Source organism: Rhinolophus sinicus, chromosome 17 (genome assembly GCF_057876585.1).
Source record: "Rhinolophus sinicus isolate RSI-liver-muscle chromosome 17, RSI-T2T, whole genome shotgun sequence".
Lineage (NCBI taxonomy): Eukaryota > Metazoa > Chordata > Mammalia > Chiroptera > Rhinolophidae > Rhinolophus > Rhinolophus sinicus.
In genome coordinates, this window is record NC_142517.1 from 56129579 (window position 1) to 56155443 (window position 25865).

General features: G+C 35.3%; 1 protein-coding gene across 4 annotated transcripts in view; it reads left to right on the top strand.

The window, feature by feature from the left end:
- OPA1 (OPA1 mitochondrial dynamin like GTPase) overlaps positions 1-25865 on the top strand; it is an 80755-nt gene that overhangs the window by 48824 nt on the left and 6066 nt on the right. For all 4 annotated transcript variants that reach the window (XM_019723206.3, XM_019723200.3, XM_019723214.3 and 1 more), the window contains 6 exons: positions 759-867; positions 1375-1454; positions 4824-4964; positions 6804-6920; positions 8235-8328; positions 8828-8938. In XM_019723206.3, the coding sequence (XP_019578765.2) occupies positions 759-867; positions 1375-1454; positions 4824-4964; positions 6804-6920; positions 8235-8328; positions 8828-8938 (652 nt within the window). The remainder of the gene's footprint in view (positions 1-758; positions 868-1374; positions 1455-4823; positions 4965-6803; positions 6921-8234; positions 8329-8827; positions 8939-25865) is intronic.

The following is a 25865-nucleotide window of genomic DNA, read 5'->3' on the forward strand; positions in this document are numbered from 1 at the left end:
TTGTCCTCATATTTGAAAACCATATTTATTCTTGTTAGATACCTTATTAAGACTTTCTGAGAGTGTGTCGTGCGGGAGACCCTGCTTGCTGCGCCATTTGTTGCGCGCGGAGGCCTTCTCGCTGCGCCATCTTTCAGGCGGGGCGGCCTGCAGGGTCTCCGCGCACGACAAATTGCGCAGGGAGCAGGGTCTCCCACACGACAGAGTGGTATCATTTTCATTCATTCATTCAATAATTGTAAAACTTGGAAACTAATTTTCTTAGAATAAATAACTGACATTTACTTAATGATTGTTGAGACCTTTTACAGTTCCCTCCATTACATTTTTCTTTGCTGTTACTAGTGAGATAATGGTTATTATTTTTTTTCTATTGTCTTTATTGAAAATGCTGACACATAGGTCATATGGCAAAAAGGACAGGTAGAGATGATCTAAATCATTAACTCCTGAATACTAGGGTTCTAGATGTTGGATTTTATATAGTTAAATGTGTAATATCCCCCCACTCATGATCTTAGAGGTGATCAGCTCATTTAATTTGGGCTAGTAGAAAATATCCAGTTTGCTTTTTAGACGGAAAACTGACAAACAGGCAGATAATAGGACCTCCTGCATTTATGTGGAAGGGACACACTTTTATGTTGTTTTAGATATATCTGTTATTTTGTATATTTGCTAAGCTGTCAATTTAAATAAAATTAGTAAATGATAAGACACAAATCAAATTAGCTGTTTTTCTTTCTTTGTTATTTCAGAGGGTTATTCAACACAATGCTTTAGAAGACCGGTCCATATCTGATAAACAGCAGTGGGATGCAGCTATTTATTTTATGGAAGAGGCTCTTCAGGCTCGTCTCAAAGATAGTAAGTAGGGACACGAGTTATTGAGTTTTGAGCATGCCCCGTGATGAAGGAATCATTCAATTTCAGTGGACACTTGTAAAAAAAAGAAAAAAATTAATATTTCAGGGTCGTTGTCATTAATACTGTAGTTGAATATTTCATCTGTAGGATTTTTCAGTCAACTGCTTAGTAACTATCAAAAATATTAAATAAATTGGACACGTTTATATGTACTTATAATCTAAAAAACTGTAACTCAGACTATTTTAGTGCTTGCTATTATACTTATTAGAACTTTATAAGCAATTATACTTTTTATAGATTCTAAACATATAGTGTAATTAAATTCTTATATGTGCACTATATCAATCATATAGTTATATTATTTTTTTTTACTTCAACTAGCTTTGTATTGATATATCACTTTGAAATAGTTAAGAGAGCAAGACTATTATTAGTTATAACTTATGTACTTGGTAAGTGATAAAATTCATGTTGAATTAATAAAAATTAAAAAAATTTTTTTAGCTGAAAATGCAATTGAAAATATGGTGGGTCCAGATTGGAAAAAACGGTGGTTATACTGGAAGAATCGGACCCAAGAACAGGTAAAAATAAATCTCTGATCTTATGATGTGTAATTTTGTCCATTTTTATTCAAGCATTAAAATATAACCATTGCAATCTTCTAGACCAATCTCAGTAATTTCAAATGTTTATGTCAACTTTTCTAAAATGTAATGAATCTTTAGAATAAATAGTAAACTATGAATGAAGTTTTTTTTTAAGTGAAGTAGCTATGTTATTAAAAGAAAGAGGAAATGAAACACGCCCCCTTTATGGTTGATTACTTTGTTCATTTCAATTCCCTTATTTGAGGTAAAATGAAGATTAAAGTTATGAAAAGAAGAAAAAGAATGACAAGGGTTTCAGAGGACATAAAATGAGTATGATTAGAATAAAAGATACAATTTTTTAAAACATTCTGTTATATTACCTCTGGATTTTTCTGTTGTCTACTTCAAATGGTTTTATTCCTTTATAATTTTTGCTTCTGTGTTTACAAAATAAGTATAAAAGTTCAGACAAGGAGCAGAATTGTAGAATTCATTTATTTACATTTAATGAGCCCTTCAGAAGAACAAATGGTAAAGGCAAGTATAAGTAACTTTGCAAGTGATTAAGAGGGAAAATGTATAAATCATTCAAGTCCCCATGCCTCACTCTTTTTATTCTTTCCTTATTGTTATGGCTTTTTTTCCCATCTAGCATTTAGTCTTACACCACTATCTCATTCTTCATTCTTTAAATAAAAAGGATATAAATAGAATATAGAACTAGAATACATAAATAAAGGAACTAGTGAATGAGAAAAAGAGGTGGTGTCCAATCCACTTCCTTTTCTTGTTCCTGAATCCATGTGATTAGAGAAAGGAGACAAAGATATGGAAATATTGAGAGAGGAGATAAAGAGAATGAAAAGTTACCAGATCACATATTACACCGTTTTTTAATTTATTTTTTGTTTTCATTTTAAATACAGAGCAAGTTATACATATATCTGTATAACTACACACACACACACACACACTCACTATATTTAGCACCCTATCTTTTTCTAGTTTCATAAGCTATCAGATGTGTGTCCCAATTTGTCTTAAAATAGTGAAGGGACAGTCATCCTCTTTTTTCTGATACGATTTTTTTATGGAAAAAGGAGTCATTAAGATACTGAAGAGAAGCTGCAGAAGTAGACAGTTAGTGGTTGGATTATTCCTGTGTTCAGGGTTATCTCTGCTCCACAGATGGGCTGAGTGGAAGAGGTCTGTCAGAAAAGAACTAGAGGAACCATCAGAGTTTCTGACTTTGAGACAGGAAGAGGCATTGATTGGAAAAAAACGGTGTAAGACAAATAAACTCCAAAGAAAAATGATGCCTGATCTTCAAGGCCTAGTGAAATTAGGCTTAAAGTCCCCAGAACAATTAATGATGACAAAACTTGTCTCAGCAATTTCATGGTAAATGGGCTTTGGCCAAGCACTGTCAGAAATGATTCCTGGTTGTAAGTTTTCTCAGGAACTTGAACTCATAGGAGATCCCTTCAAGAGAAGCAGAGGAATTTTTAAGATCAATGCAAGTATCTGCAGCCTAGAAGAGGAAATGGGAGCTCTTCTGAAAAGAGCCTTCTCTCAGGGTGTCAGGGCAGCATTCATAAGGCCCAGGCTGACTTTAGTAGAACAGAGGCTGTAATTTAGAGTGTGGAGGGGAGGGACATCAGAATCGCCTGGGGACATGTTTGTATATGTATGTTTGTTTTCTTTTTCAAAACAAAGGCTCCTGTCAGACTCACTGAATCGAGTTCAAATCAAGTTCTCCTTCTCTAACCTTTCTAACCCTCTTACTCCCAGTTGAAAATCACTGTTCCAGACCTAGAGGTTACAGTGAGAACCAGATCCTAGAAGAGGTTGAGAATATCTCCAGGTCTTATTGCAAGTTTAGGGTAACTGTAACAATTCCTTCTGTCTTTTTTTTTTAATACTTTTTTTTTATTAGTTTCAGGTGCACAAGACAAAGCAAAACTTAGACGTTTATCATTTATATCCCTCACACTGTGTGAACCCCCCTCCCCCCATCCACTATCCCTCTGTACATTCCCCAAATTAATTTTCAAACCCCCATGACCATCTTGTGGTTACCAACTATTTTTCAAAACCTCTCACCTTCTGTCTTTTTGAGTGACCGGATTTAACAGGAAAATAAACTTAAGATTGTCCTGTGTTAAAGATGAGAAATCCATGCTCTGAAAACTTTTGTGCTTTTGTGGTGTGACTTTTTCCTTAGTTTTCTAGGAAAAATCCATCCCTCCGAAACATTCTCACCTTGTCTGAGATGAAGTAATGCAGATCTTGGTTAGAATATTTGGGAGAGAAGTGTTGTCCTAAAGACCAAGTGAGGTGGGGACAGGTGGACAGGTGGAAGTGAAAGCAGGACAGGAGAGTTTGGAGAATATCATATTTAGAGATTTCCTTCCTACCTAAGACCAAATAGCAGATGTTTAAGGAAACAGTGAAATTTCTCTCTATTAAGTAATATTTCTTCTAAAATGTCATGTTTTTGGGTATTATTAACTCATAGTTTCATTTACAAGCCAATTATTTGTGTTTAAGTGTTATTCTTGTATAAATACTCAGATTCTGTAGCTTGGTACAGTTTGAGTTAAGTGCTGTGGTAGCAATTTGTTTACAGTAAGTAGTGAGTTTGTCCTAATACCATGCAATTTCGAAAGAAGGATTGAAAAATGAAAAGATACACTTAATTTGACACTGTATAAGAATCTTATTTTCAAACTTATCACTAGTATGTATATGTTTTCCTCGTTTGGTGAAAAGATTATGAACAACTATAGAGAAGAGACTGGAAGTGAGTTTAAGAAGGATAGGTACCTCACAGAAGCAGTCTAAAAAGCACGATTTTTAATGAAGAGACAAAAAAAATAAAACTATGAATTTTGTATTTATTTTATCAGAAAAGAAACATGTCAACAGGTGCAAGTCCTTACAGTCATCTAGTCCTTAGATGTGAGGCACTTATAGAACATCATCTCTTCCCATGTATTCAGGGTACTTTTTCCTAGACTAAAATCATACGCTAAAGTCAAGAAGTAAGTACATAGTAAGGTGCCTGATACTATAACTTCGGCAGTAAAATATTTTAGCAAAAGTGAAATAAAACAAATAGAGCTAATTCTTTCTTTCCTCCTTTCTTTTTTCCCCCTTTTCATAATTCAGGTTGTTCTGCATTCATAACCAGTTGCACTGTATTTATAAGCCAAGGCACTATGTTCTTTCTTGTTTGTTGTGATTGAACTTGTATCACCTACTGTGCAATAGCAATATATTTGTAAAAATTGGGACTCTGTTTTTATAAGTATGCCAAACAAATCATGAACTAAACATCATCTTTTAAACATTTTAAAGTGTGTTCTCAATGAAACCAAGAATGAATTGGAGAAGATGTTGAAATGTAATGAGGAGCACCCAGCTTATCTTGCAAGTGATGAGATAACCACGGTCCGAAAGAACCTTGAATCCCGAGGAGTAGCAGTAGATCCAAGCTTGGTAATAAATATTCCAAAAAGCATGAACTTGCTTCCTTAACCTTTGTTTCTTGTAGTAAAATCTTACTACTTCTAACATGTTACTTAGATATTTAAGTGCTTGATGTGACTTTGATCACGTGTACTTTTGCTGACAGTAAAAACTCATTTTGATGGTGTAAAGAGTAGAAATCTTACTCATTGCTTTTTAAGTGTAATGCTTTAATTTGTACATGAGGAAAATGAAACGTAGAAAAGTGAAGTACCTGGACAAGTTCAGCAGTTAGTTCTGGCAAAAGGGGATGAACCCACCCTGCCTAGATCTCTACCACGTTACACAGTTTCAGGTTGCAAAGTGGAATTTCTGTTTAAATGTGACTTATTTTTATATGTTTTTTCAATCAAATGTACCTTAATCAGGTACAAGTGGATTTAGAAAAATGTGAAAGTTAACTTTTTATTAAATTGGATAAGACCTTTGGGTTCTATCACTTTTTCCTCGCTTATAATAAATATGAAGATAAAAATAATTACAATTTAGACTACCATTTTGCTTACCTTCATGATGCTTATTTGGGGAAAATTTGAAAAAACAAAAACAAGAAAAATCCCACAAACTCTCTTTCTGGGCCTGTGTTTCCTCATTAGGGATCAAAACCTCATTTTAATATTAGCTTAATTTAGCTTAAATGAAACCCAATGAGAAAAGTAATTCTAGTGGGGAAAACAATCATATAAGAAATTTCAGAGCCACATGTAAATTATTTTAAAGATTATCTGCTATTTATATTTCTGCGTTTGAGAAATGAGTATACTTATTCTAAATTTCACCAGAGGTCAGAACAAGAAAGGAAAACTGGTGAAACTCAAAGCAGTTAAAGCTGTTATACATCTAGCATTATTTATAAGTTGAAAATGAAATTAAGACTAGTGATTACAGGAAATTATTAGTTAAGTGTAGATTTAATTTATCCACATTGGTCATAGTTCTCATTAACAAGTTGTATTCAGTTTGATACTTTTAAACTTGATGTGACCATTAAGTGTTGACACTTTGGTTAATACAATAGGAGGGATTTGGCCAATATTTTAGGATACGAATGGCTGCATATCTTTATTATTTTCTATGAGCAAGAAAGTCTCAGGTTTTTTCCGAGAGACACTTTATTCGGAGCATTTTGTGAAGCTATAAAATAGATAGCAAAGTACTATTGTAAGAATTGTGGGTGAACTAGATGTCAGGAGATGGGAATCCTAATACAGTTCCATTCCATTAACTAGTAAATATTACCTTTAATCTCTCTGAGGCCACTTTTCTCATCTGTCAAATGGTGTTGATGATACCTGTTCTACCTACTTAATATTGTTATTGTTACGCTCAAAAAAAGACAGTGGTGTGAAAAAATTTTGAACACTATATAGTAATAATGTGGTGGAGGTTCTATTGCTGTGGTAACTGAAATTTACTAATCAGAAAGGAAATAATGTTGGGTTGATGGACAGGGCCTAATACCAGCATCCAAGGCTCACAACCTCTTTTTGCCTTGGGCTCTTTACTTCTAACTAGGGAAAGTTAACCCCTACCCTGTCTACTCTACAAGATGATTATTTGCATATAATAACAATGCTTGTTAAAAACACTGCAAATTTTGAAGTACAAAACTTGTAAGTAGTAGTAAATCTAATCTTTGTGTTGAAAAACATTTTAATGGATAAAAAGGTTGGTAGAATAACAACATTGACATTGGTTTTAATTAACTTTTTTAGAAATGAGCTTTACAGTGTCTTTTCAGAATGTATTTTATCAACCCAAAGAGTACATAGTAACTCTTTTGTCTTTGTTTTCTTTTTTTCATTTAAGATTAAGGACACGTGGCACCAAGTTTATAGAAGACATTTCTTAAAAACCGCTCTAAACCATTGTAACCTTTGTCGAAGAGGCTTTTATTACTACCAAAGGCATTTTGTAGATTCTGAGGTAAGGTTTCCAAAAACAAGGAGAAATATTTTTCAGTGATACCTGTTTAGATGCTTAAAAGTAATTTTTAGCTTTAGCATTAATTTTAACTCCTTTGTTCTTGGGAAAGCGTATGTATGAATTATAAAGAATAACCTAACCCCTATCTTTCAAAGATATTTACCACTTTGGTAGTATTTGCATCTTACATGCACATCATCCCACTTCCTATGAGATTTTGTGTACCTATAGATACTAACCCTCTTTTTAAGTTGTTTTTTTAGGAATTAATATTTTTATGTTAGAAAATAATACATTCCCATTGTGGAAAGTAAATTCAATAAATAAATGTGTGTGTGTTTGCGCGCGCACACAAAAGAAAATAGTCACTTATAATCCCTGACCTAGAAGTAATTTTAATTAACATTTTTATGTATTTCTGTTCATTTCTTTCTATACACAGTTGTGTGTGTAAACTTCACTATCCATTTGCATAGTGGAAATCATACTGCAACACAATTTTTTATTGTGCTGTTTTCCTATATTGTAATTTTCTTTATATCACTAAAATCTTGTTTTAAATAATTCTTTTGAAGAACTGTAAAGTTCTTGGGACAGTTGTCAATAGTTTAATATCCCATTTTACAAAATAGCCTCTAGGTGGCAGCAGACTGATGTATTTTGAGCATTTTCTTACAAGTAGAATTTTTTTTTAATGTATCCTTCTGAAAGAACACTATTAATCTATAATCTTGAGACCCCCCTTAAATGCTTTTCTTTTGATTTTCAGCAGCTTAAATAAATGTACCTAAATAAAAAGTTGCAAGTTTTTTGCATAATTTTAGTTGTTGAGAAGACCCCTACAGCTTCTTTTTAAAAAATACCATTAATTTATTTTCATATACAGCTGAATTTCAGAAATTTCTTCAGTACACACTCAAAGAAAAGAGGTTAGCCTAAGGACATATTTAATATAACATGGTTGTTAGTTGAAACTAAATACAAATTAAGGGTTTATATGCTATAGATTTCTACTTGTATATTATAAGGTAATGAAATGCTCTACTTCCCAAGTTTATTTGCTTTGTCATTGGAATCAAAGCAAAGCTATATAGATGTGGGAGAAATAGAATCCAAATCATGCAGAATTTGATGGTTCCTATGCAGAAAAGATTCAGTAACTTATATCTACAATAGGAATATATGTGTTAGGTAAATCTGCGTATGTTTACTTAAAGTTTAAGATATAGATACTCACTCTAGTAGTTGTCTGTGCTTATGATCCAATTTATGTTTAACTCTGCACCTGGTAATCTTAGTCACCTACTATTTCAGCTGGAATGCAATGACGTCGTCCTATTCTGGCGAATACAGCGCATGCTGGCTATCACAGCGAATACTTTACGACAGCAGCTCACAAACACTGAAGGTAAGCCATAGAGGAACCACCTTCTAATTTTGGCATCTAAAATAATAGGAAGTACATCCATTTTTAATATGATGCCAAAATACTTCCTCTAAAATAGATTTATTTCGAAAACCAGAAATTATTATTTGCCTTTAAAATACTAATGAAAATAAATCATAATTGAAAAAGATGGGAGATAAAATATATCAGAAATCTCCCTTCATTACCCAAAAACTCTGTTGGAGAAGAACTCCTATATATCAGGGTTTTTTTGAGAAATCTGTACTTTTGTTAAAATGTTAGGGCTTGAGAATATGACTTTCTCTGAGAATATGTAGTAGTTTTTATGTTGTTAAAAGTACTGTGTAACAGTAGAGATTCTCCTTATAACTGAGAAATCTAAACTTAATAGCTCTAATGTGATGGGAAAAATAAGAAATTACTCTATATATATTGTTAATTTTATCATCGTGCATTCATAAGAACAGAACTCCTCAGGTTTTTTATTTACTTTTAACAGTCAGACGATTAGAGAAAAATGTGAAAGAAGTATTAGAAGATTTTGCTGAAGATGGCGAGAAGAAGGTTAAATTGCTTACTGGCAAACGCGTTCAGCTGGCTGAAGACCTCAGTAAGTAGTGGTTCTTCCTGCCTTTCACCTTACTGCCTTTTCATCTTCTCCTCATTCACTTATTTGTTCACCCATTTAACCTCAAACTTATGGAAAAGTATATACAAATAATTCTTTTCCTTCAACTATTTGAGTGAAAGTTGCTGACTTGAAGCCCCATCACTTCCAAGTACTTTAATGTGTTTCTTAGGAACAAGGAATTTCTCCTAGCAACCATAATGCACCCATCAAAATCAGGATGTTAACACTGATACATTATTACATCTGATTTCAGACCCCATTCAAGTGTCCCCTGTTGTCCTAATGTTGTCCTTCCATGTAACAAGATGTTCCATGCTCATCTTGTATTACGCTTTCCCTGATCCAGTTTGCTTTTTTTGGAGAATGGTATTTAGAAATCAAGAGCTGGGAACTAGATTGTTAATGGAATATCGCTGTTCCCAGACCCTCTTAGTGGATAGAGCTAAGGAGTAAATGTTTTGTGTGTGTGTGTGTGTGTGCGCACATATGTAGGAACACACACATTTGCATCTTTATTCCTGATCATGTGTATGTGTCTACATTGAAAACCATAAGTTGATGCCTATACTTTCCATTTTAATCCAGTAATACAGGGCTTATTCTAGTTTTCTCCTTTTCTATGTTTGTAACTCCTTTTTCTGACAATGAGAGAAACCTGGCTTCAAATATCCTAATGTATTTACTTATTTTGATTAGTCCTCCTATATGTAACCAAACTTGTCTCTGTCCCCCATTGCACAAACATTCTTTCACCCAGCTGCGGCTCTCATTACCAACTCCAGGCCACCACCACAGTGCCTCAGCCTGTGTTCCTGACCTTTTTGCCTCATCTGTGCTCTGACAATCTGTCACGTTGCCCTTCTTCATTAAGTCCTTTGGACAGAGCTCGTGCTCTGACCCTTTGTGCCAGACAACCCCCTTTGCCCTTCTCATCCTTCCCTCCCTCTGCCTCCTACACAAGAACTCCCTCCTCTCCTGAGGCCAGACCATGCGCTTTTGTGGAGAGACCCACAAAAGCGGGCACACCTACTTGTGCCCCAACACCTGCACCGGACTGCACTCCTGCAGATACTCTCCCCACTGCTGGACCAGACCATCGCCGTCCCCATCTGATCACCCTCTCAAACCTGGTCAGGCTGTCGTACCTACACTAGGCAATATGGCTTTTCTTGCCTCACCTCTCTGCACCTCCCGACCCAGCTTGGCCTTACTAATCCCTTTGTGACTTTGGGGCATAGTTGGTTCTTTCCTGATGCTGGTAGGTTCCTAGCTTTAAGATATTTTGATTGCATATTAAGATTTACTTAGATCCTTGAGAACCCAAGGAAATCAGTGAAAGATTAGTATTATAAAATAAAAATAAAAATACCAGGGCTTGGTGCTTCTGTTTGAGCGTACCTTGTTATGAGTTCTCCTTATTTCAGCTTCGTGAAACAAGGTATTTTTCCTTTCAATATACACTTAAGTTTATTGTCCAGTCAGTTTTGTGATATTTCTGATAGCAAAAAGAAAGCAGATGCTCAGCAGGAAGAACTTCTTCAAATTTGAAAACCATTTCTAAGCTGAATATATATCACTATAAGACAGTCACTAGAGAATTTAGAGAAAGTAGGCCGTTTTCCTGTTTTATACCCTGTGCCTAAGCAACGTGCTGTCCTCTGTTGCTTCTCATCTCATTCTCTCTTCATTTCTCTCTAGTTACCTGAGCTCTTCATTTCTTTCTGTTTTTCCTTTTCTTCTGTTCTTTAAATAATCTTTTTTTTGAAACATATCCCATTTTAACTTTTACTTCCATTTTCTGTTGCTTTTGTTTTAGTCTTTTTCATGTCACTTTGTCAACATAATTCACTTTGTATTAACTTACAGAAGATCTATGTTTAACTCAGAACTGCTCTTTAGTAGCTGTGTTATCTTAGGCAAGGTAGATACCTTTGCTTCTTTGTTTGTAAAAACAACCACTCTAATACTTATTGCATAGGGTTGTTAGGAGAATTAGTTCACAAACATTTGGAAGGCCCTACTTCGTCATTTTATGCTAAATTAGTACTGTTACAGGAAGAGGTATGTCAGTGTCACAGTGTATACAAATATATTTCTTTTGTATCCCTCAGGATATAGTTATCAGACAGTGCAGTACTTCAGTGTATTTTACCAGCATATACCTTTTTTTTCTTTGTAAGTATTTCTTTTTAATTGGGGAAGGGGTACAGGACTTTATTGGGGAACAGTGTGTACTTCAAGGACTTTTTCCAAGTCAAGTTGTTGTCCTTTCGATCTTAGTTGTGGAGGGTGCAGCTCAGCTCCAGGTCCAGTTGCCGTTTCTAGTTGCAGGGGGCACAGCCCACCATCCTTTGGGGGAGTCGAACTGGCAACCTTGTGGTTGAGAGGACATGCTCCAACCAACTGAGCCATCCGGGAGCTCAGCAGCAGATCAGCTCAAGGTGCTGTGTTCAATCTTAGTTGCAGGGGGTGCTGCCCACTATCCGTTACGGACTCGAGGAATTGAACTGGCAACCTTGTGGTTGAGAGCCCACTGGCCCATGTGGGAATCGAACCGGCAGCCTTCGGAGTTAGGAGCATGGAGCTCTAACCGCCTGAGCCACCGGGCCGGCCCAGCATATACCTTTTTAAGTGATTAAAAAATGATGTGTCTTTTCTCATGTTTCATAATAGACTTATGCGCAATCCCATCACTTTGCGTTCCCAATTTGATTTTTTAAAGAACGTGTATTACTAACACAAGTTTGTGCTCTGTCAGGCCGGTCTCCTACTGGTTTTCCGGAGAAAGTACTCATATGGCTCCCTTGAAGTGATTTACTACTTTTATACATATAAAATTATGGTTGTGTTAATGTACCAAATAATGTACTTGGAAGCAAATGTTTCACCAGTGACTCAGCTTCATCAGTCACTAAGGGAGATGAGCCATGACTTTGTCCATTAGTTAAAAAAAATCTTGAGGGCCGGCCCGGTGGCTCAGGCGGTTAGAGCTCCATGCTCCTTACTCCGAAGGCTGCCGGTTCGATTCCCACATGGTCCAGTGGGCTCTCAACCACAAGGTTGCCAGTTCAATTCCTCTAGTCCCGCAAGGGATGGTGGGCAGCACCCCCTGCAACTAAGATTGAACATGGCACCTTGAGCTGAGCTGCCGCTGAGCTCCCGGATGGCTCAGTTGGTTGGAGCGCGTCCTCTCAACCACAAGGTTGCCGGTTCGACTCCTGCAAGGGATGGTGGGTGGGCTGCGCCCCCTGCAACTAGCAACGGCAACTGGACCTGGAGCTGAGCTGTGCCCTCCACAACTAAGACTGAAAGGACAACAACTTCACTTGGAAAAAAGGCCTGGAAGTACACACTGTTCCCCAATAAAGTCCTGTTCCCCTTCCCCAATAAAATCTTTTTTAAAAAAATAAAATCTTGAGAGTATCTCTTCTTACTGTTTCTCTTCAGTCTAACACTTGGGAATACGTCATGGATACTTTCAGCCAGAAAACTTTCAAAGTTTAACAGTTACTACTGTATTACACAGATCAAAGTGGCTAGAATTGTGTATTCAATTAGGATGTAGTGTGTTAGTTAATGGAATTTAGAAAAGGGAAGCAGTCAACAGAGTTTTACTACAATTTTAAAATAGTACAGGGTAGAGTTGTAGAGATTGGTAAAGTTTCACGCATCATATCTGTTGCTAATCTTAAATTTGCCTGATTTTAAATCACTTCACCACTTTACTTTGGAGGTTCACCAACTGATTGTCCTTTAGCATTCTCTCATATTCTGGAGACGATATCCCATGTTCACTAGTGAAACGAAACCATAAAGCTAGAGTTAGCCAGGTCAAAGAAATGAGAGAAGAGCCCAGCCCTTGTTGTCTCGGGAAGCTCATGGGAAAAGGAGTCACATAGGAACCAGAACTCTTCAGAGACATGGCGAATCCCATAGCTGGAGCAGGGAAAGGCCAGGATGAACCTGAGGCATATTAAGAAGTAGAAAGTCTGGAAGTACTTGAAGGATGATGGGGACATGTCAGCAGAATACAGAGCCAACTTGAAGAGGTTCCAGCTGGCCCAAACTAGGACAATTTGGGTCTCAAAATAATGACAATTATAAATTGTAACCCATTGAATAAAGCAAATCCATAAATTGATAATTATATAAATAAATGAATAAAATCAGTGATGGAGAATGGGATGTTTGTATAATCACAAAATATCTCCACACAACATAATTAAAAAGGGGAACACCTTACAGTGGAGAAGCACATTAATCAAGCAGTCAAAGTAACAGTCACGTCAGACCTGTGTGCAACCTTATAGGATGCAGCGAGAACCCAGCGTCACCTGTAGGAAAGGTGTGTCACTTAAGTCCACTCATAAAGATACAGCAGACAGACCCAAGTTAAGGCCCAGTCGACAAAATAACTAACCTGTAATCTTCAAATGTATCAAGATCATGAAAGACAAGAAAAGACTAAGAAACTGTTCAGGTTGAAGGAGACTAAAGAACATGGGGGTAAAATTGCAACATGTGATTCTGAACTGGATCTTTTTGTTCTAAAGGACATTAATGGCACAATTGGTGAAACTTGAATGGGATCTGAGGGTTATGTGGTACATCACTGTTAACTTTAAAGCTTTAATTGTTAAATTGGGATTATTAGGATAATATCATTATTTGTAGATAATAGACTACTTGGGGCTTATGGGGCATAATGACAGTAAATGATTCAGGAAAAATATGTTCCTGTAGTGTTCTTACAACTTTGCTCTAAGTCCAAGATTATTTTTACACAAAAGGGTGAAAAAAAGGTTTAATTTTGTTTTCATAACTGATAATGGGTCAGGGTCATAATGAAAATAATTTGGAGAAAACAAGACTTTTGAAAACATGACATCTAAAGATGTCGAAAGGCTGAGTTACTTCATGGACAATTTAATAAGATACGTAGCTCATCTTTTCACCTTAATTTCTTACTTGCAGTATCAGTGTCGCACTTAGTACCTGCTCAGCATTTAAATATGCTCACTATGACTTTGGTGAAATTATTTTGATTTTGTAGTGAATTTTATCTCAAAGGATTCTTATAGATATTTAAATACAGTGTTAACTTAGATAAAATCTATTTGGATTCCCAGCATAATTTTTAATAATGTTTCTGATCTATTTATTCAAACAGACTGCAATTTTAGAATGTTTTCTTTTTAGAGGGAAAAATTGGTATATTATAGCTAAAGTAAAAGTTTTTCTTTCTGTTATGATCTGTTTTATGATTTGTAAAATCTGCTTTATGATTGTCATCATATAAGACAAGTAATAGTGTTAACATCTCACAGACTTCTTAAAGAATGTGTTCTCCATTCCCCCAAAGCTGAGTATTTGGGCACTGGTAACAGTTGCTGGTAGTGTTGCTAAACTGGAACTCCTTTATTGTTTGTTCTGTGAATATTATATCAGTTGTTAACTGGGTTATTATGAGTTTTTGGACCTTAAATCAATTGCTTACGATCCAAAGCTTAGGTTTCTTCTTCTTTTTTTTTTTTTTTAAGATTTTATTGGAGAAGGGGAACAGGACTTTATTGGGGAACAGTGTGTACTTCCAGGACTTTTTTCCAAGTCAAGTTGTTGTCCTTTCAATCTTAGTTATGGAAGGTGCCGTTCAGCTTCAAATTGTTGTCCTTTCAGTCTTAGCTGTGGAGGGCCCAGCTCAGTTCCAAGTCCAGTTGCCGTTGCTAGTTGCAGGGGTCACAGCCCACCGTCCCCTGCGGGAGTCGAACTGGCAACCTTGTGGTTGAAAGCCCACTGGCCCATGTGATAATCAAACCGGCAGCCTTCGGAGTTAGGAGCATGGAGCTCTAACCGCCTGAGCCACCGGGCCGGCCCCCCTTAGGTTTCTTTTTAAACTCTTGTTCACTAAACCCGAGTTATACTTTCCATTCTCTGTGTGCATAATCAAAGAGTCACTGATACCCAGGAAGTAAAGGGGCAATTGCCAATTACTTAGATCTCTCTAATATCTATAGTCTTTCTCTCCTTATTTTACAATAAATTCCCTTTCAGTTTTGTATCAGAACTTGAGACTGTTTATTAATGTATATTTGAATACTTTTCCTGTGCCAGATATAGGTTATGTGCTTTATTACATGCACTCTCATAGGTACATTTTTTTCATTTTATAGATAAAGAAATGAAGGCTGAGAAACACATAGATAGTAAGGTAAAGTCAAGATTTGAGACCAGGTCTTTTAACTACCACACTACTTCCATTTGAGCAAAAAACCTGAAGCCATTGGAAAATATAAATACATAAACTGGTCCTTTATATTTAGAAGCCTCCATAGTTAACAATGTCCTTTATGGAATAGGTCCGAAAGAATACGTATTCGTGATGATCACCATCATCCTAGGTACTTCCTACACTATAAAACGCTTTATAATTTAAACTGTCAGATGATAGGAAAACTGATAGAATTAGAACATCTGGGTAAGAGAATGCTAAAGTGTAGACGGAGCCACTAAACAGATTGAAGGAAGTTAGTTTTCTTTATGACTTGTAACCATGTCTCGAAGTATACTCTGTCAAATTCCACCATAGTTAAGTAGTATCTGAGTTACCCAAAATTCAGACACAAGTTTTCAATGTGATGTGTTCCTGCTTAGAGACTTAAGTACCAGCTATAGCAGATACAGAATCTTTAATTGAGTGATTAAGGCTTTTTGTTGAGTGTTGAAATGTTTTCTAGTAAGCGTCAATGTATTTTTTCATATTTCTTATGCTTTATTTGAATGGAAGATGTGCTTCAGTCAAACCTGAATACTTGATATTTACATTTTCACGCACCAGTGAAATTGAAAACAATGGTAAACTCCTTTACTTGGGCCGCCATTGCACATGCCCATTTTAATGACATAGTTTGATGTCCTTAGTGTTAAAAACAGTGTGGCTTAAAGAGGCTGGTAAATTAGAATTTTCCAATATCCGCGGCTTTCTTCTCCTGCAGTTAATTTGCCCTGCTGCCTCCCTACGCGAGGTGGCAACATCTGGCCTTTTTACTAGAGCGGGGGGGATTAGAGAGTAGGAATCCCAGCAGCGTGCGCGGCCTCTTGCCTCTGTTGACTGTTCTTTATTGTTTGATGCCTGAGCATCTCCCAGACAGCAAGCAATTGTTTCTTGAAACTTAAAGTTTGTTTCTCTTGGGATTATACAATGCTGGTGGGGCTCGTCTTTGTGTCTCTTCACTTTCCCAGTATCCTCTTACCCTCCATCCTATGCTTTCTCTTGATAATTAGAAGAGAGCAAAGATACAAGCTTTGTAACCTAGTGTGCAGGAGATTGAGTTTGTTTGACTCTCAAAACTTAGAGACTATGGATGGAAATTTAGTTTTTGCTCTGAGCTATGTATTCAGTAACAGAAACCGTTTTTATAATTAAAACTTTGTTCTTCCTAATTAATGTACTAGTGCATTTTTGAAATAATGCTGATAAAAAGGAGCAGCAGCAGAATGATTCATTCAGTACTGCCATTTTAAAAGCTAAGATCAGAAGAGAATATGCCATAGCTGATTAAATCTAAAAGGACCCTTTCAGTAGCTCTAAAACATAATTCTAATTTATAGGATGGTTAAGAAATATCTTCATGCCACATTAAAACTTGAATATAAAGTACGCAGAACATATTTAGATGGAATCCTTAGACAGAAAGATTTTGTTGTTCTTCATTTAGAAAAGAAAAACGTCAAGACATTCTCAAATTTAATTTCTATTGGTTACTCTATATTCCTAAACTTACCCGATACCTGCCATATGCTTAAGGGCAATTTTGAATAAAAGTGGTGGCCATGAAGTAATGTAAGACTGAAAATAATCCTAGAAAGATTATTACACTCAGAATCCAGAACATAAAATTACAGAAAAGAGAAGTAGGGTTCTATCGTGCATATTTTGACAAGTCTCCATAGGTGATTCTTGCCATGTATACCGCCACCACCCACCCTCCTGGTCCCGAACCAGCACCTTAGAGAGTCCTGTTCATAACAGTATAGTTTGTCATTGTATTAATTGCCATAAACTTGACATACCTTCTTTTAGTAGGGCCTGATAAACCATGTGAGTGTTAATAATTTGGTAAGGTATTGTAACTATATGTATAATAGCATGTTCATTTTGTTTCTGTAGATATAACCAAAACAAATGAATTTTGAAGGGATTTAAAGGAGGAGAGGATGGCACTGAGTTGTAGAATTCTAGGTACCTAGGTCCAGACAAGATTTAAAAAAAAACATACCCACAATCACAGAATAGAGTAAGGCACCTGGAGAGAAAGCCGGAACTTTAAGGATCTCAATCCCTGTAGCATGATTTATGTCTAAATGATGTCACTGTGTTTCTTTCAACAAGAATTACAAGACCTCAATACTGCTTTTCTCATCTCTTCTAGCTTCTAGCACATTTCTAAGCGGTCATTTCCCTTTGTGTCTTTTTTCTTATATCTCTCACTGTGTCTTCTTCTATTAATAGATCATTATCACTCGGTCCTCAACTGGTGTTTTTCCTCTGTCCTACTTATTTACCTCCCTTCAGTGATTGAAAACCTTACTGAGGTACTACCAGTGTGGTTTAATGGAGCAGAAGGCAGGCTTCCCACTATAGGCAACCGTAGATCAACCAGGATAACCAATTAAGGAAAACAATGCATGTCTATTATGATTGTTCTGCCAAAGTGATCTGGTTTATAAATTCACCATACCTTGTATGTTATATTGTATGTGTTCACTGACTGTTTGATCGTGACCTTTTTAATACAGACTCCTCATTAGCTTCCTTCTCTTAACTTACAAGAGGGAGAAGGACGCTCCTCTGCTCCTACAGAACCTTGCTTCCACACCACTGTCATCCCATAGAGTGCCATCATTTCTCCCGAGAGCAGCTGGCATTTGCTGCCTCCCGCCTGTGCCACCCACTCTCTCGCTGACATCTTGTGCTCTGCTCCGGCTTTCATCCTGAGCAAAATCACTTTCTGGTCACCAATGATTTCCAAATTGCCAATTTACCAAAACACTTTCATAATTTTTCATGTTTATTAGGAATTTTTAAGTCGATTGGAATATTTTCATTCTCTTTGACATTCATGTACTTTTTGGAATAGTTAGTAGAAATGAGTATATCTGGAAAATGGAAAGTTTGGAATGTTTCTCTTCTTCACTACAGAGTAAGAAATAAGGTAACTTCCTTATTTATTGTAAAATAAAATATAATAAACAAAATAAGTAATTGGTAAAATTGTCCAATTAAAGCATCTGAAGAATATAGTGAAGGGTTATTTTTACCTTGAATCTTCATAGATGAAGTAGACTCTGCCTTGTATTGTGTGAGAGAGAAAGAAGGGGTGGGGGGGGAAGAGAGAGAGAGAATAAAATAATCCTCAGGGAGAGTCTTCTGTGTTAGAGGAGTAGTTATTTACATGCAGAATTCCACATCATGAGTCTGAGTGGTGTGCTTTCCAGGTTATTGATGAGAAAATCCAGGCTCAAAATGGGGCTTTAAGAGTCAAGCACATTTTTCATGGCCTAAATCTATTTTTTAAAGGCAACATTGAAGAATATTGATTAATTGGTACAAGATTAAAAGAATATTTACTTCTCTGCAATCGTATACAAGCTACTCAATGCCTTAATAATACGTACATTGGTTTTGCTTGTTTTGAACTCAGCTTAAAAATAGGAATGAAGATAAGAAAGGTCTCTTTGGTAATTTATGAATTGAATTTTTCATTTATCATTTTAAAGGAGGTTATATTTATGTGTTGTGATATGTGTGTATTCTTATGTATAAAAAGGCCAGTGCACATAATTAAAGCTAGAAATTAGGCTGGTTTTTGTTTCCCTTGCTAATAATGCTTACCACTTCCTCAGTGACTGAGTTCAGAATGAAATAACATCTTTGAATTTGGGATTAAACTTTGATTTGGTTTGTTTTTTAATTGTTTTATGTATTCTCTCCATTTATGAGTTGGAAAAAATAGCATCTGGTCATTGAAAACTAAATCTAATCATGAATAATCCATTGGCCTGTGAAACAACATATTTAAAAAAATAAAATTAAGCAAGACATGAATAATTTGTTGTTGTTGAAGGACGGATTGCTGCACACTAAACTGGTGACTTCTGTGGAGCAGGGTTCTCAGGGTAGTTGGAGAGGGGATTGAGGGGAAAAGGAATTGTAATTTTTTTTTCTATTTTATACATTTCTAAACTTTCTTTTCCCAAATGAGCATAATTCAAAATTACCTTAGAAATTTCATATTCTGAATTATCATAGGCATAGAAATGATGAGGCCTATTCATGATGTGATCAATCTTAAAAGTGAAAGAATATTTTCCTAAATGACCTCTTGGTGATTATGACACCAAGTGACATTTTATGGGACACAGTACTTGCTCATCGTGTGCCCTTCTTAGTAGTTAGGATTCACTTTGATTTCTTCTCATTTATAGTAACTGCCCATCATGGAGCTGAATGAATTAAAATTTTTCTTGAACTAGTAAAGGTTTCAAGCTTGTGCAACCTGTTTAAGTTAATAGATTTTCTCTGTTTTAGTGTTACCTGCATATGGAAATAGTCCATTTTAATTTCTCTTAGAACAGCTGTTTCATCCATTCTTTACTTAGTTTTAGTATTTTGAGTTAAAGAAGGAAGTGTGCTATTTTTTCACTCCAGTGAGATCTTTTTTTCTGGGCCAAGGAATTCAAGTCTTTTTAGTCTCTTCTTTTATTGCCATCACTTCGTACTGTGAGTTATATGTACAAACTGTACCTGTCTTCAAATATACTACCAGAATTTTAGGTGTTTTTGTTTTAATCCTTTTTATTATCTCAGAACTAGTACATATGCATTGTGGAAAATTAGAAAATATAGATGGCAAAGTTTGTTAAACAATTGCTACTACCCAGGGATAACTACTGTAACATTGTATTCTAACAAAAGTTTTAATGTGGTCTTAGGGGCATAATTTCTGTCATTTTTGGAGCACATTTTCATGAAGATATCTGAGGTTGGCTTTCTCTTATACCCCAAATCTTCAGTTCATTGTCATTGCTTGTATTTCTGGTTTCTCATATATCAGAGTAGGCTAAATTTTTCTTCCTTCGTATAAACTTATTTCAAAAAAATAAAAAGTTCACCGAGAGGAAAATCAGCATTAGTAAAAATAACACCTATGGTACCAGTTACTTTAAATAGGTCAGGTATTTCAGTGGCTATATTATAACAAAGCTTGTACTGAAAATCAGTCGGCTTTGAAAGTTAATCCCCACCTGTATTCAGGGCACTGGCACTTCCGATGTGTGCTTGCTTGTGCCTTTATTATGTCTCTCCTTGAAAGATGTTTAAGTCTTTCCCATCTTAAAACTGTTGGATTGATTCTTCCATGCACTCTAGCTACTTTTGATCTTGATTCTTTTTTTAAACAGGAAAAACCTTTGAATGTTTGCCTGCTTCCTTCACTTTTAACCATCCACCCGATTCTTAACTTTGTAATCTTTTATTCTCCCTTCTACTGAAATTGTTTTTTCTAAAACAATCAAGAGAAAGCAGAGCTGGGTGAGCATTCAGGACTAGAAAGCGTTCTCATGTAACTGCGTCCTTTGGTGCTTTGGAATCAAATCCTGCTTGGAACTCTGTATCTGTCACTTAACATTTGTGTAGAGCTTTACACTTTACAAAATGTGTTATGTTTGTCCATGTTTGGGCCTTGTCAAGGCGTCGGAGGCTTGTAAGGTATTATCTCCATTGTTCAGGTGGGGAAATTGATGTTCATTGATGGCAATGATTTAGCAAGTTACCTAAATATTTATGGCAAAGCTGGGGCCAACACACATGTTAGAGATAGTATCATTTTAAATATATGTTTTGGGATTTTGTTCATCTTTAGTCTTTTGAGTTTGTGCTTGTGGGTGACTATAGATAACCAAGTTCATATAATTTGGCTTCATTTTTTATATTATTTTCAATTGGTTAATTTTAGAACCTGCTCTCCTAGTTAAACTAATCATTAAGTATTTAGAACAGTGAATTTGTCTCCTCAAGACATATGTAATACTTTCATTCTTCAAAAAAGATAACCAGGTTTATAAATCTATGTATGCATTCTTATTGCTATTTCAATTTTTTTTCTTTTTTATAGAAAAAAGAAATTGTGACTTAAAATTTAGAGGTGGTTTTCTAAATTAATGAGTATGTGAAATTAATTGTGAAGTTATTTTCATTTCTTTGAGCCTTATTGTGAAGGCTTATGAAGCCAGAATCAGTAATGATACCTCCTTACAGTGTAGTTATGAGAAATCACAACTGAAAACTTACGAAGTCAACCTCACGAAACATGTTCATTCTTCATGTGAGAAGTTTATTAATACTTTGTCCTAATGCAGCATCTTACTTAAGAGATATAATTGTATTTCACTTTTGCTTTTCATCTCACTTAATTCATAATTTTATTAAAGCCTGTAATTTTCTAATTCCATATTTTTTCATAAACTTTTAGTTTGGTTCATAAATCAGAATTACATTCTCTGTTCTTGTATTATTTTCTTTTACTTTTAAAATTACATTAATGAGCTGACTGTTTAAGAATCATTCTCATGATTCATTCATCTGTTACGCCTCCTTTTTAAAGCTTCAGTACTGAAGGTCTTTTGACAAACCAATATTTATAACAGTTTGACAGCGGGATGAGGAACAGCGTTTGTCTTTGTAACAGCTTGAAGAAAGACCCTTTCCAGGACCCGGTCATGCAGTTACAATCTTGACCTCTTTCTTATGCTGGGAACATACATACAGCAGCACCTCCCATGTGTTTTCTTGTCCCATTGACTGTCCATTCACTTCCCATCTGTTTTGCAGTCTTAAAGGAACAGAAGGGGCCCTCTTCTTATAAATCTGTCTTTGCAAGTGATAAATGATGTCCTGTCTCTTTAAGGGCTGCCTGGGTGGTTTTCCTTTCTTAAAATGTTTCAACTTTCCTCCTAACAAAATTCAGAGTAAAATATACTTTTAAGAATAAGAGGAAATAGAAAAGGGAAAAAAATGTTGGATTATTTTAAAACCTTAATTGATTGGGGCTGATTATTTTACTGGTCATTAGGCTAAAGCTTTCCCAATTAATGACCCAAATCATATTTTTAAAATTGTATTGATAGTTAAGTTTTTCAACAGGGACAAAAGGAATGTATTCATTTTGAGATAGTGTATTTATTTAAACGTGTTTTTTTTTGGGGGGGGGGGAGAAAATAAAGCAATGTATTATTAATGAGTTAGCATATAAAATAGCTTTTAAAGATTTATTTTCACCATAATTTGAGTTGATAGATGTAACTAATATGGAGCAGTTTATGTACTGGATACAGAATAAAATAATTCATAGTAGATAATTACAATCTTATGGTAGAGTCTAACTTTCCCATTTAAAAAGATGATCATGAATCCCATAAAAATTTATGGTTTTTTTCTTCTATTGCTGAACATAAATACTTTAAGTATAGATATTTATCATTATGAGCACACACATTTTCTAAGATTTGAGCAGAAATTTCTTTTTCTCCTATACAGAAATATTCATAGAAGTTTAAATATGACAAATATTGCCACCCAAAATATTCTTAAATTACTGATAAAAAAACATTACCAGTATAAAAAGACTACTTTTAGAATATTATAGTATATTTTATGAATCAGCTGCCTAGTGGTATATCTTCTACAAATTAGATTGTTAGTATTAATTCCCTGCCTTATCCCAAAAAGGATTTGTGGCAGCTTACAAAAACCTATCCTGTGCAAAAGGTAAAAATACTTTAATGGAAAACTTAAGTGGAAGAAAAGAGAAAATCCAGGCAAGTGAAATAATGTGAAACTTGAGATAAGATTGGTACCCCCTCAAAATACATCCTCGAGGGTTCCATATACTTTGTTCTAAGTAAGCTGCAAATTTAGCCCTGAGCTTCCTAGTGGCTGTTGCAAAATGGAAAGCAAAGTTGATTACATGATTTATGGTAGCTATCAGACAACAATACAGCAGTTACTTTGATAAGCATAGGTATTCCTGGTACACACACCTGAGAGATTTCATCAGTCCTAATAAAAGGAACACTGAGTTATATGATATAGTGAATCAAATGGCTGCATATAATCATGAAATTCATGGGACTCTTTAATGTTCTCAATGTAGGCCAGTAACATAAGTAATGCTGGGCAAAGTCAAAATGCTGCAGTCCAAATACACAGCTACTTGGTTTGGATTGGCTTGTCTAAAGATGAAATATATAGTATCTAAGAAATAGATGAATTATATACCTCCCATCCAATCTTCCATAAATATTATTCCGTCTTGCAGCTGAGCCTTTCAGTAAGCATCAGGTAGCAGAAAGCCCAAGGTTTTACACTCATTGGCATTGAAAAGCACCTGGAATGTTGCTACTCTTTATTAGTTAAGAGCAGATCCACAGGAACTAATAATTAGCTGAGCTGAAATTAGGGTTGCCATCAACTTATGAAAGTTGAATGGCCCAACCAATGTAAAGGCCTGAGTATAAAGCTCTCTGTTCATCCATTCTGAAATCTTTTGGAGCATAGACTTCAGAATATCAAGAAAGGATTGTAAGACGTTTTGATTGTATTATCCGAAAGGAGTTTACAATTAAGTGTTAAGAAGAAAAAGAAAAAAAGGAAAGCTGAATTTATCCACAAGTCACTTTGAGCTATTTATATATCCAGCAGACATAAATTATAATTTACTTCACAAAATTTCTTATGGCAGCTTTCTTTCTAAATCATATTGTTTTGGGTCTGAAAATAGCAAATTTTTTCAATAATCATCTTTAATGTTTAAATTAAGTACTGATTAAGTCAGCTCACTCAATGACTAAATGAACAGTGAATATACGTTTGAGGGCATATATTACATAGCAAGTGCTGTGCTAGGCTGATGGTTTTAGATGACAGACTTTTCGTAAGTATATAATTCACATAAGCAGTCCCACGTTGATTCCTGGGAAAAGCAGTATAAAACTAATCTTTCTAAAATGATTATGTAGCCCTGTGAGAATAATATTGTCATCTGTGATTGCATTTTTTACCAAGAGTGCTAATATGGAATTTAAAAAGATACTAAGTAACAAAAGACAATAAACAAATTTAAAAAGATACAATTAAACATGACCAGCTAGAACAGTACATTTCAGTTCTAAGTTTTAAAGTAATATGGGCTTTGGATTCTTCTGGACAAATTCCTTCATTGTACAAATAAAGAAACCATGACTGACTTATATGTAGTCATAAAGTTAAAGGCTAAGCTGGAACTAGAAACAGTTTTTCTGATCACAGTATTGCATGTACCTTTTGATACATTATGTTTTGTCTTTATAAAAATCATATAAAATAACTACCCTATTGATTATTTGGGGGTGTTAAACCAGGAATTTCTAACTTTTTTTCATCACCCTTTCATTATTGTGTATGCTGGGAAAGTCTATGCTTTAGAAGATTTGTCTACAATATATTCTTTTTAATTAGAAATACAGAATTACGGTTACATCCTAATGAGCCTAAATAAATGATTGTTATTAGAATAGATGTAATTCTAGCCCAAACAAAGATTTCCATTTGAACTGTTGAAACAATGAAAATAACCCAGAGAACTCTGTTACCACTTTCACAGACCCCCTAGAAGTCTGGGACCTCACCCAGCTTTGAAATTACCACGCCCGTCTCAAACCGCTTTCCAGAAGATAGGAAATGATGCCTCCTTCTGTAATAAGCAGTATTCTGTTTGTCTTCATTAATGAGCCTCTTTAAAAAATAATCATACATATTTGTAGGGAAAAAACTACAAGGCCAAGAGTAAGAAGATAAGTATTAGATTTAGTTATATACCTTTGACTGTTTCTCTTTAGTTCTCCCTTTCATTGCCTGTAAAAGGCACACATTTTTTCTTAAGCTAAATCTAAGATTTTGAGTGTAGTTTGAGAATCTTGAATCCGGTCTCTTACCTGTTTTTGTTTTCTTTCCTTATTTTTCTGTATCCTAGATGATTACTTTAAATACTGAATGTCTAAAGAGCACTTATAGTATAGTTGTCTAATAAAAAACAAGCCTGTTCAGGAACAACAATATTATAATACATAATAAGAAGTGTTCCTTTAATGTTCAGTCCTTCAGTGAAGAGCTTTTAACAGCAGAATCTCACCTGCAAGGTGTCCTCAAGCTTGGTACAAAGTGTGTGTGCAGCATGTTGTAAAACAGTTCCATTAAGGAACATTGGGATCTTTGGATGTGTGCTTTGCTTCAAGTGCACTGCATCAGTAAGTTTGCAGCTTGTTTCTTCATGCTTTCTTTAAAAACATCAAAAGTTGTAAAAGGTTTATTTCAGTGCATGTGGTAGTGTTTTGTGTGTGATTCTTTGTTCTTGTTCTAAACTGTTATTAACCACTGAAGTGAACCTTCTCCCCGGTTTGGCCTTTTGGTATTCACAGTGTATTCAAAACCTAATTACAGATTAGTCTATATTTGAGACTTTTAGAGCGAGTATCAGACGACTCAAAAAGAATTTGAGAGTAGCAGTATCATTTCATGTGGAGATAAAGAGACCCAAAACATGAATGGGTGTCAAATCATCTGAAGAAAAGAAAAAAGAGAAGGAACTTCATTCACTGAGCCTGATGGTTTATGAGTTGGGGATTATGGGAATATTCATGACTCAATCAAGAAGCACAATGAATTGATGTTTGAAGCAGTTCATCTTTTAAGTAAACATTGGGTAAATGGAAAGTAGACCTAGTATTCACTACATGGAGAATTGGCTATTTCAGTGTAACAGAAACTAGCAGTTTGTTAATCCCTTCCTGAGTTGGTTTAATTTATCAAGTA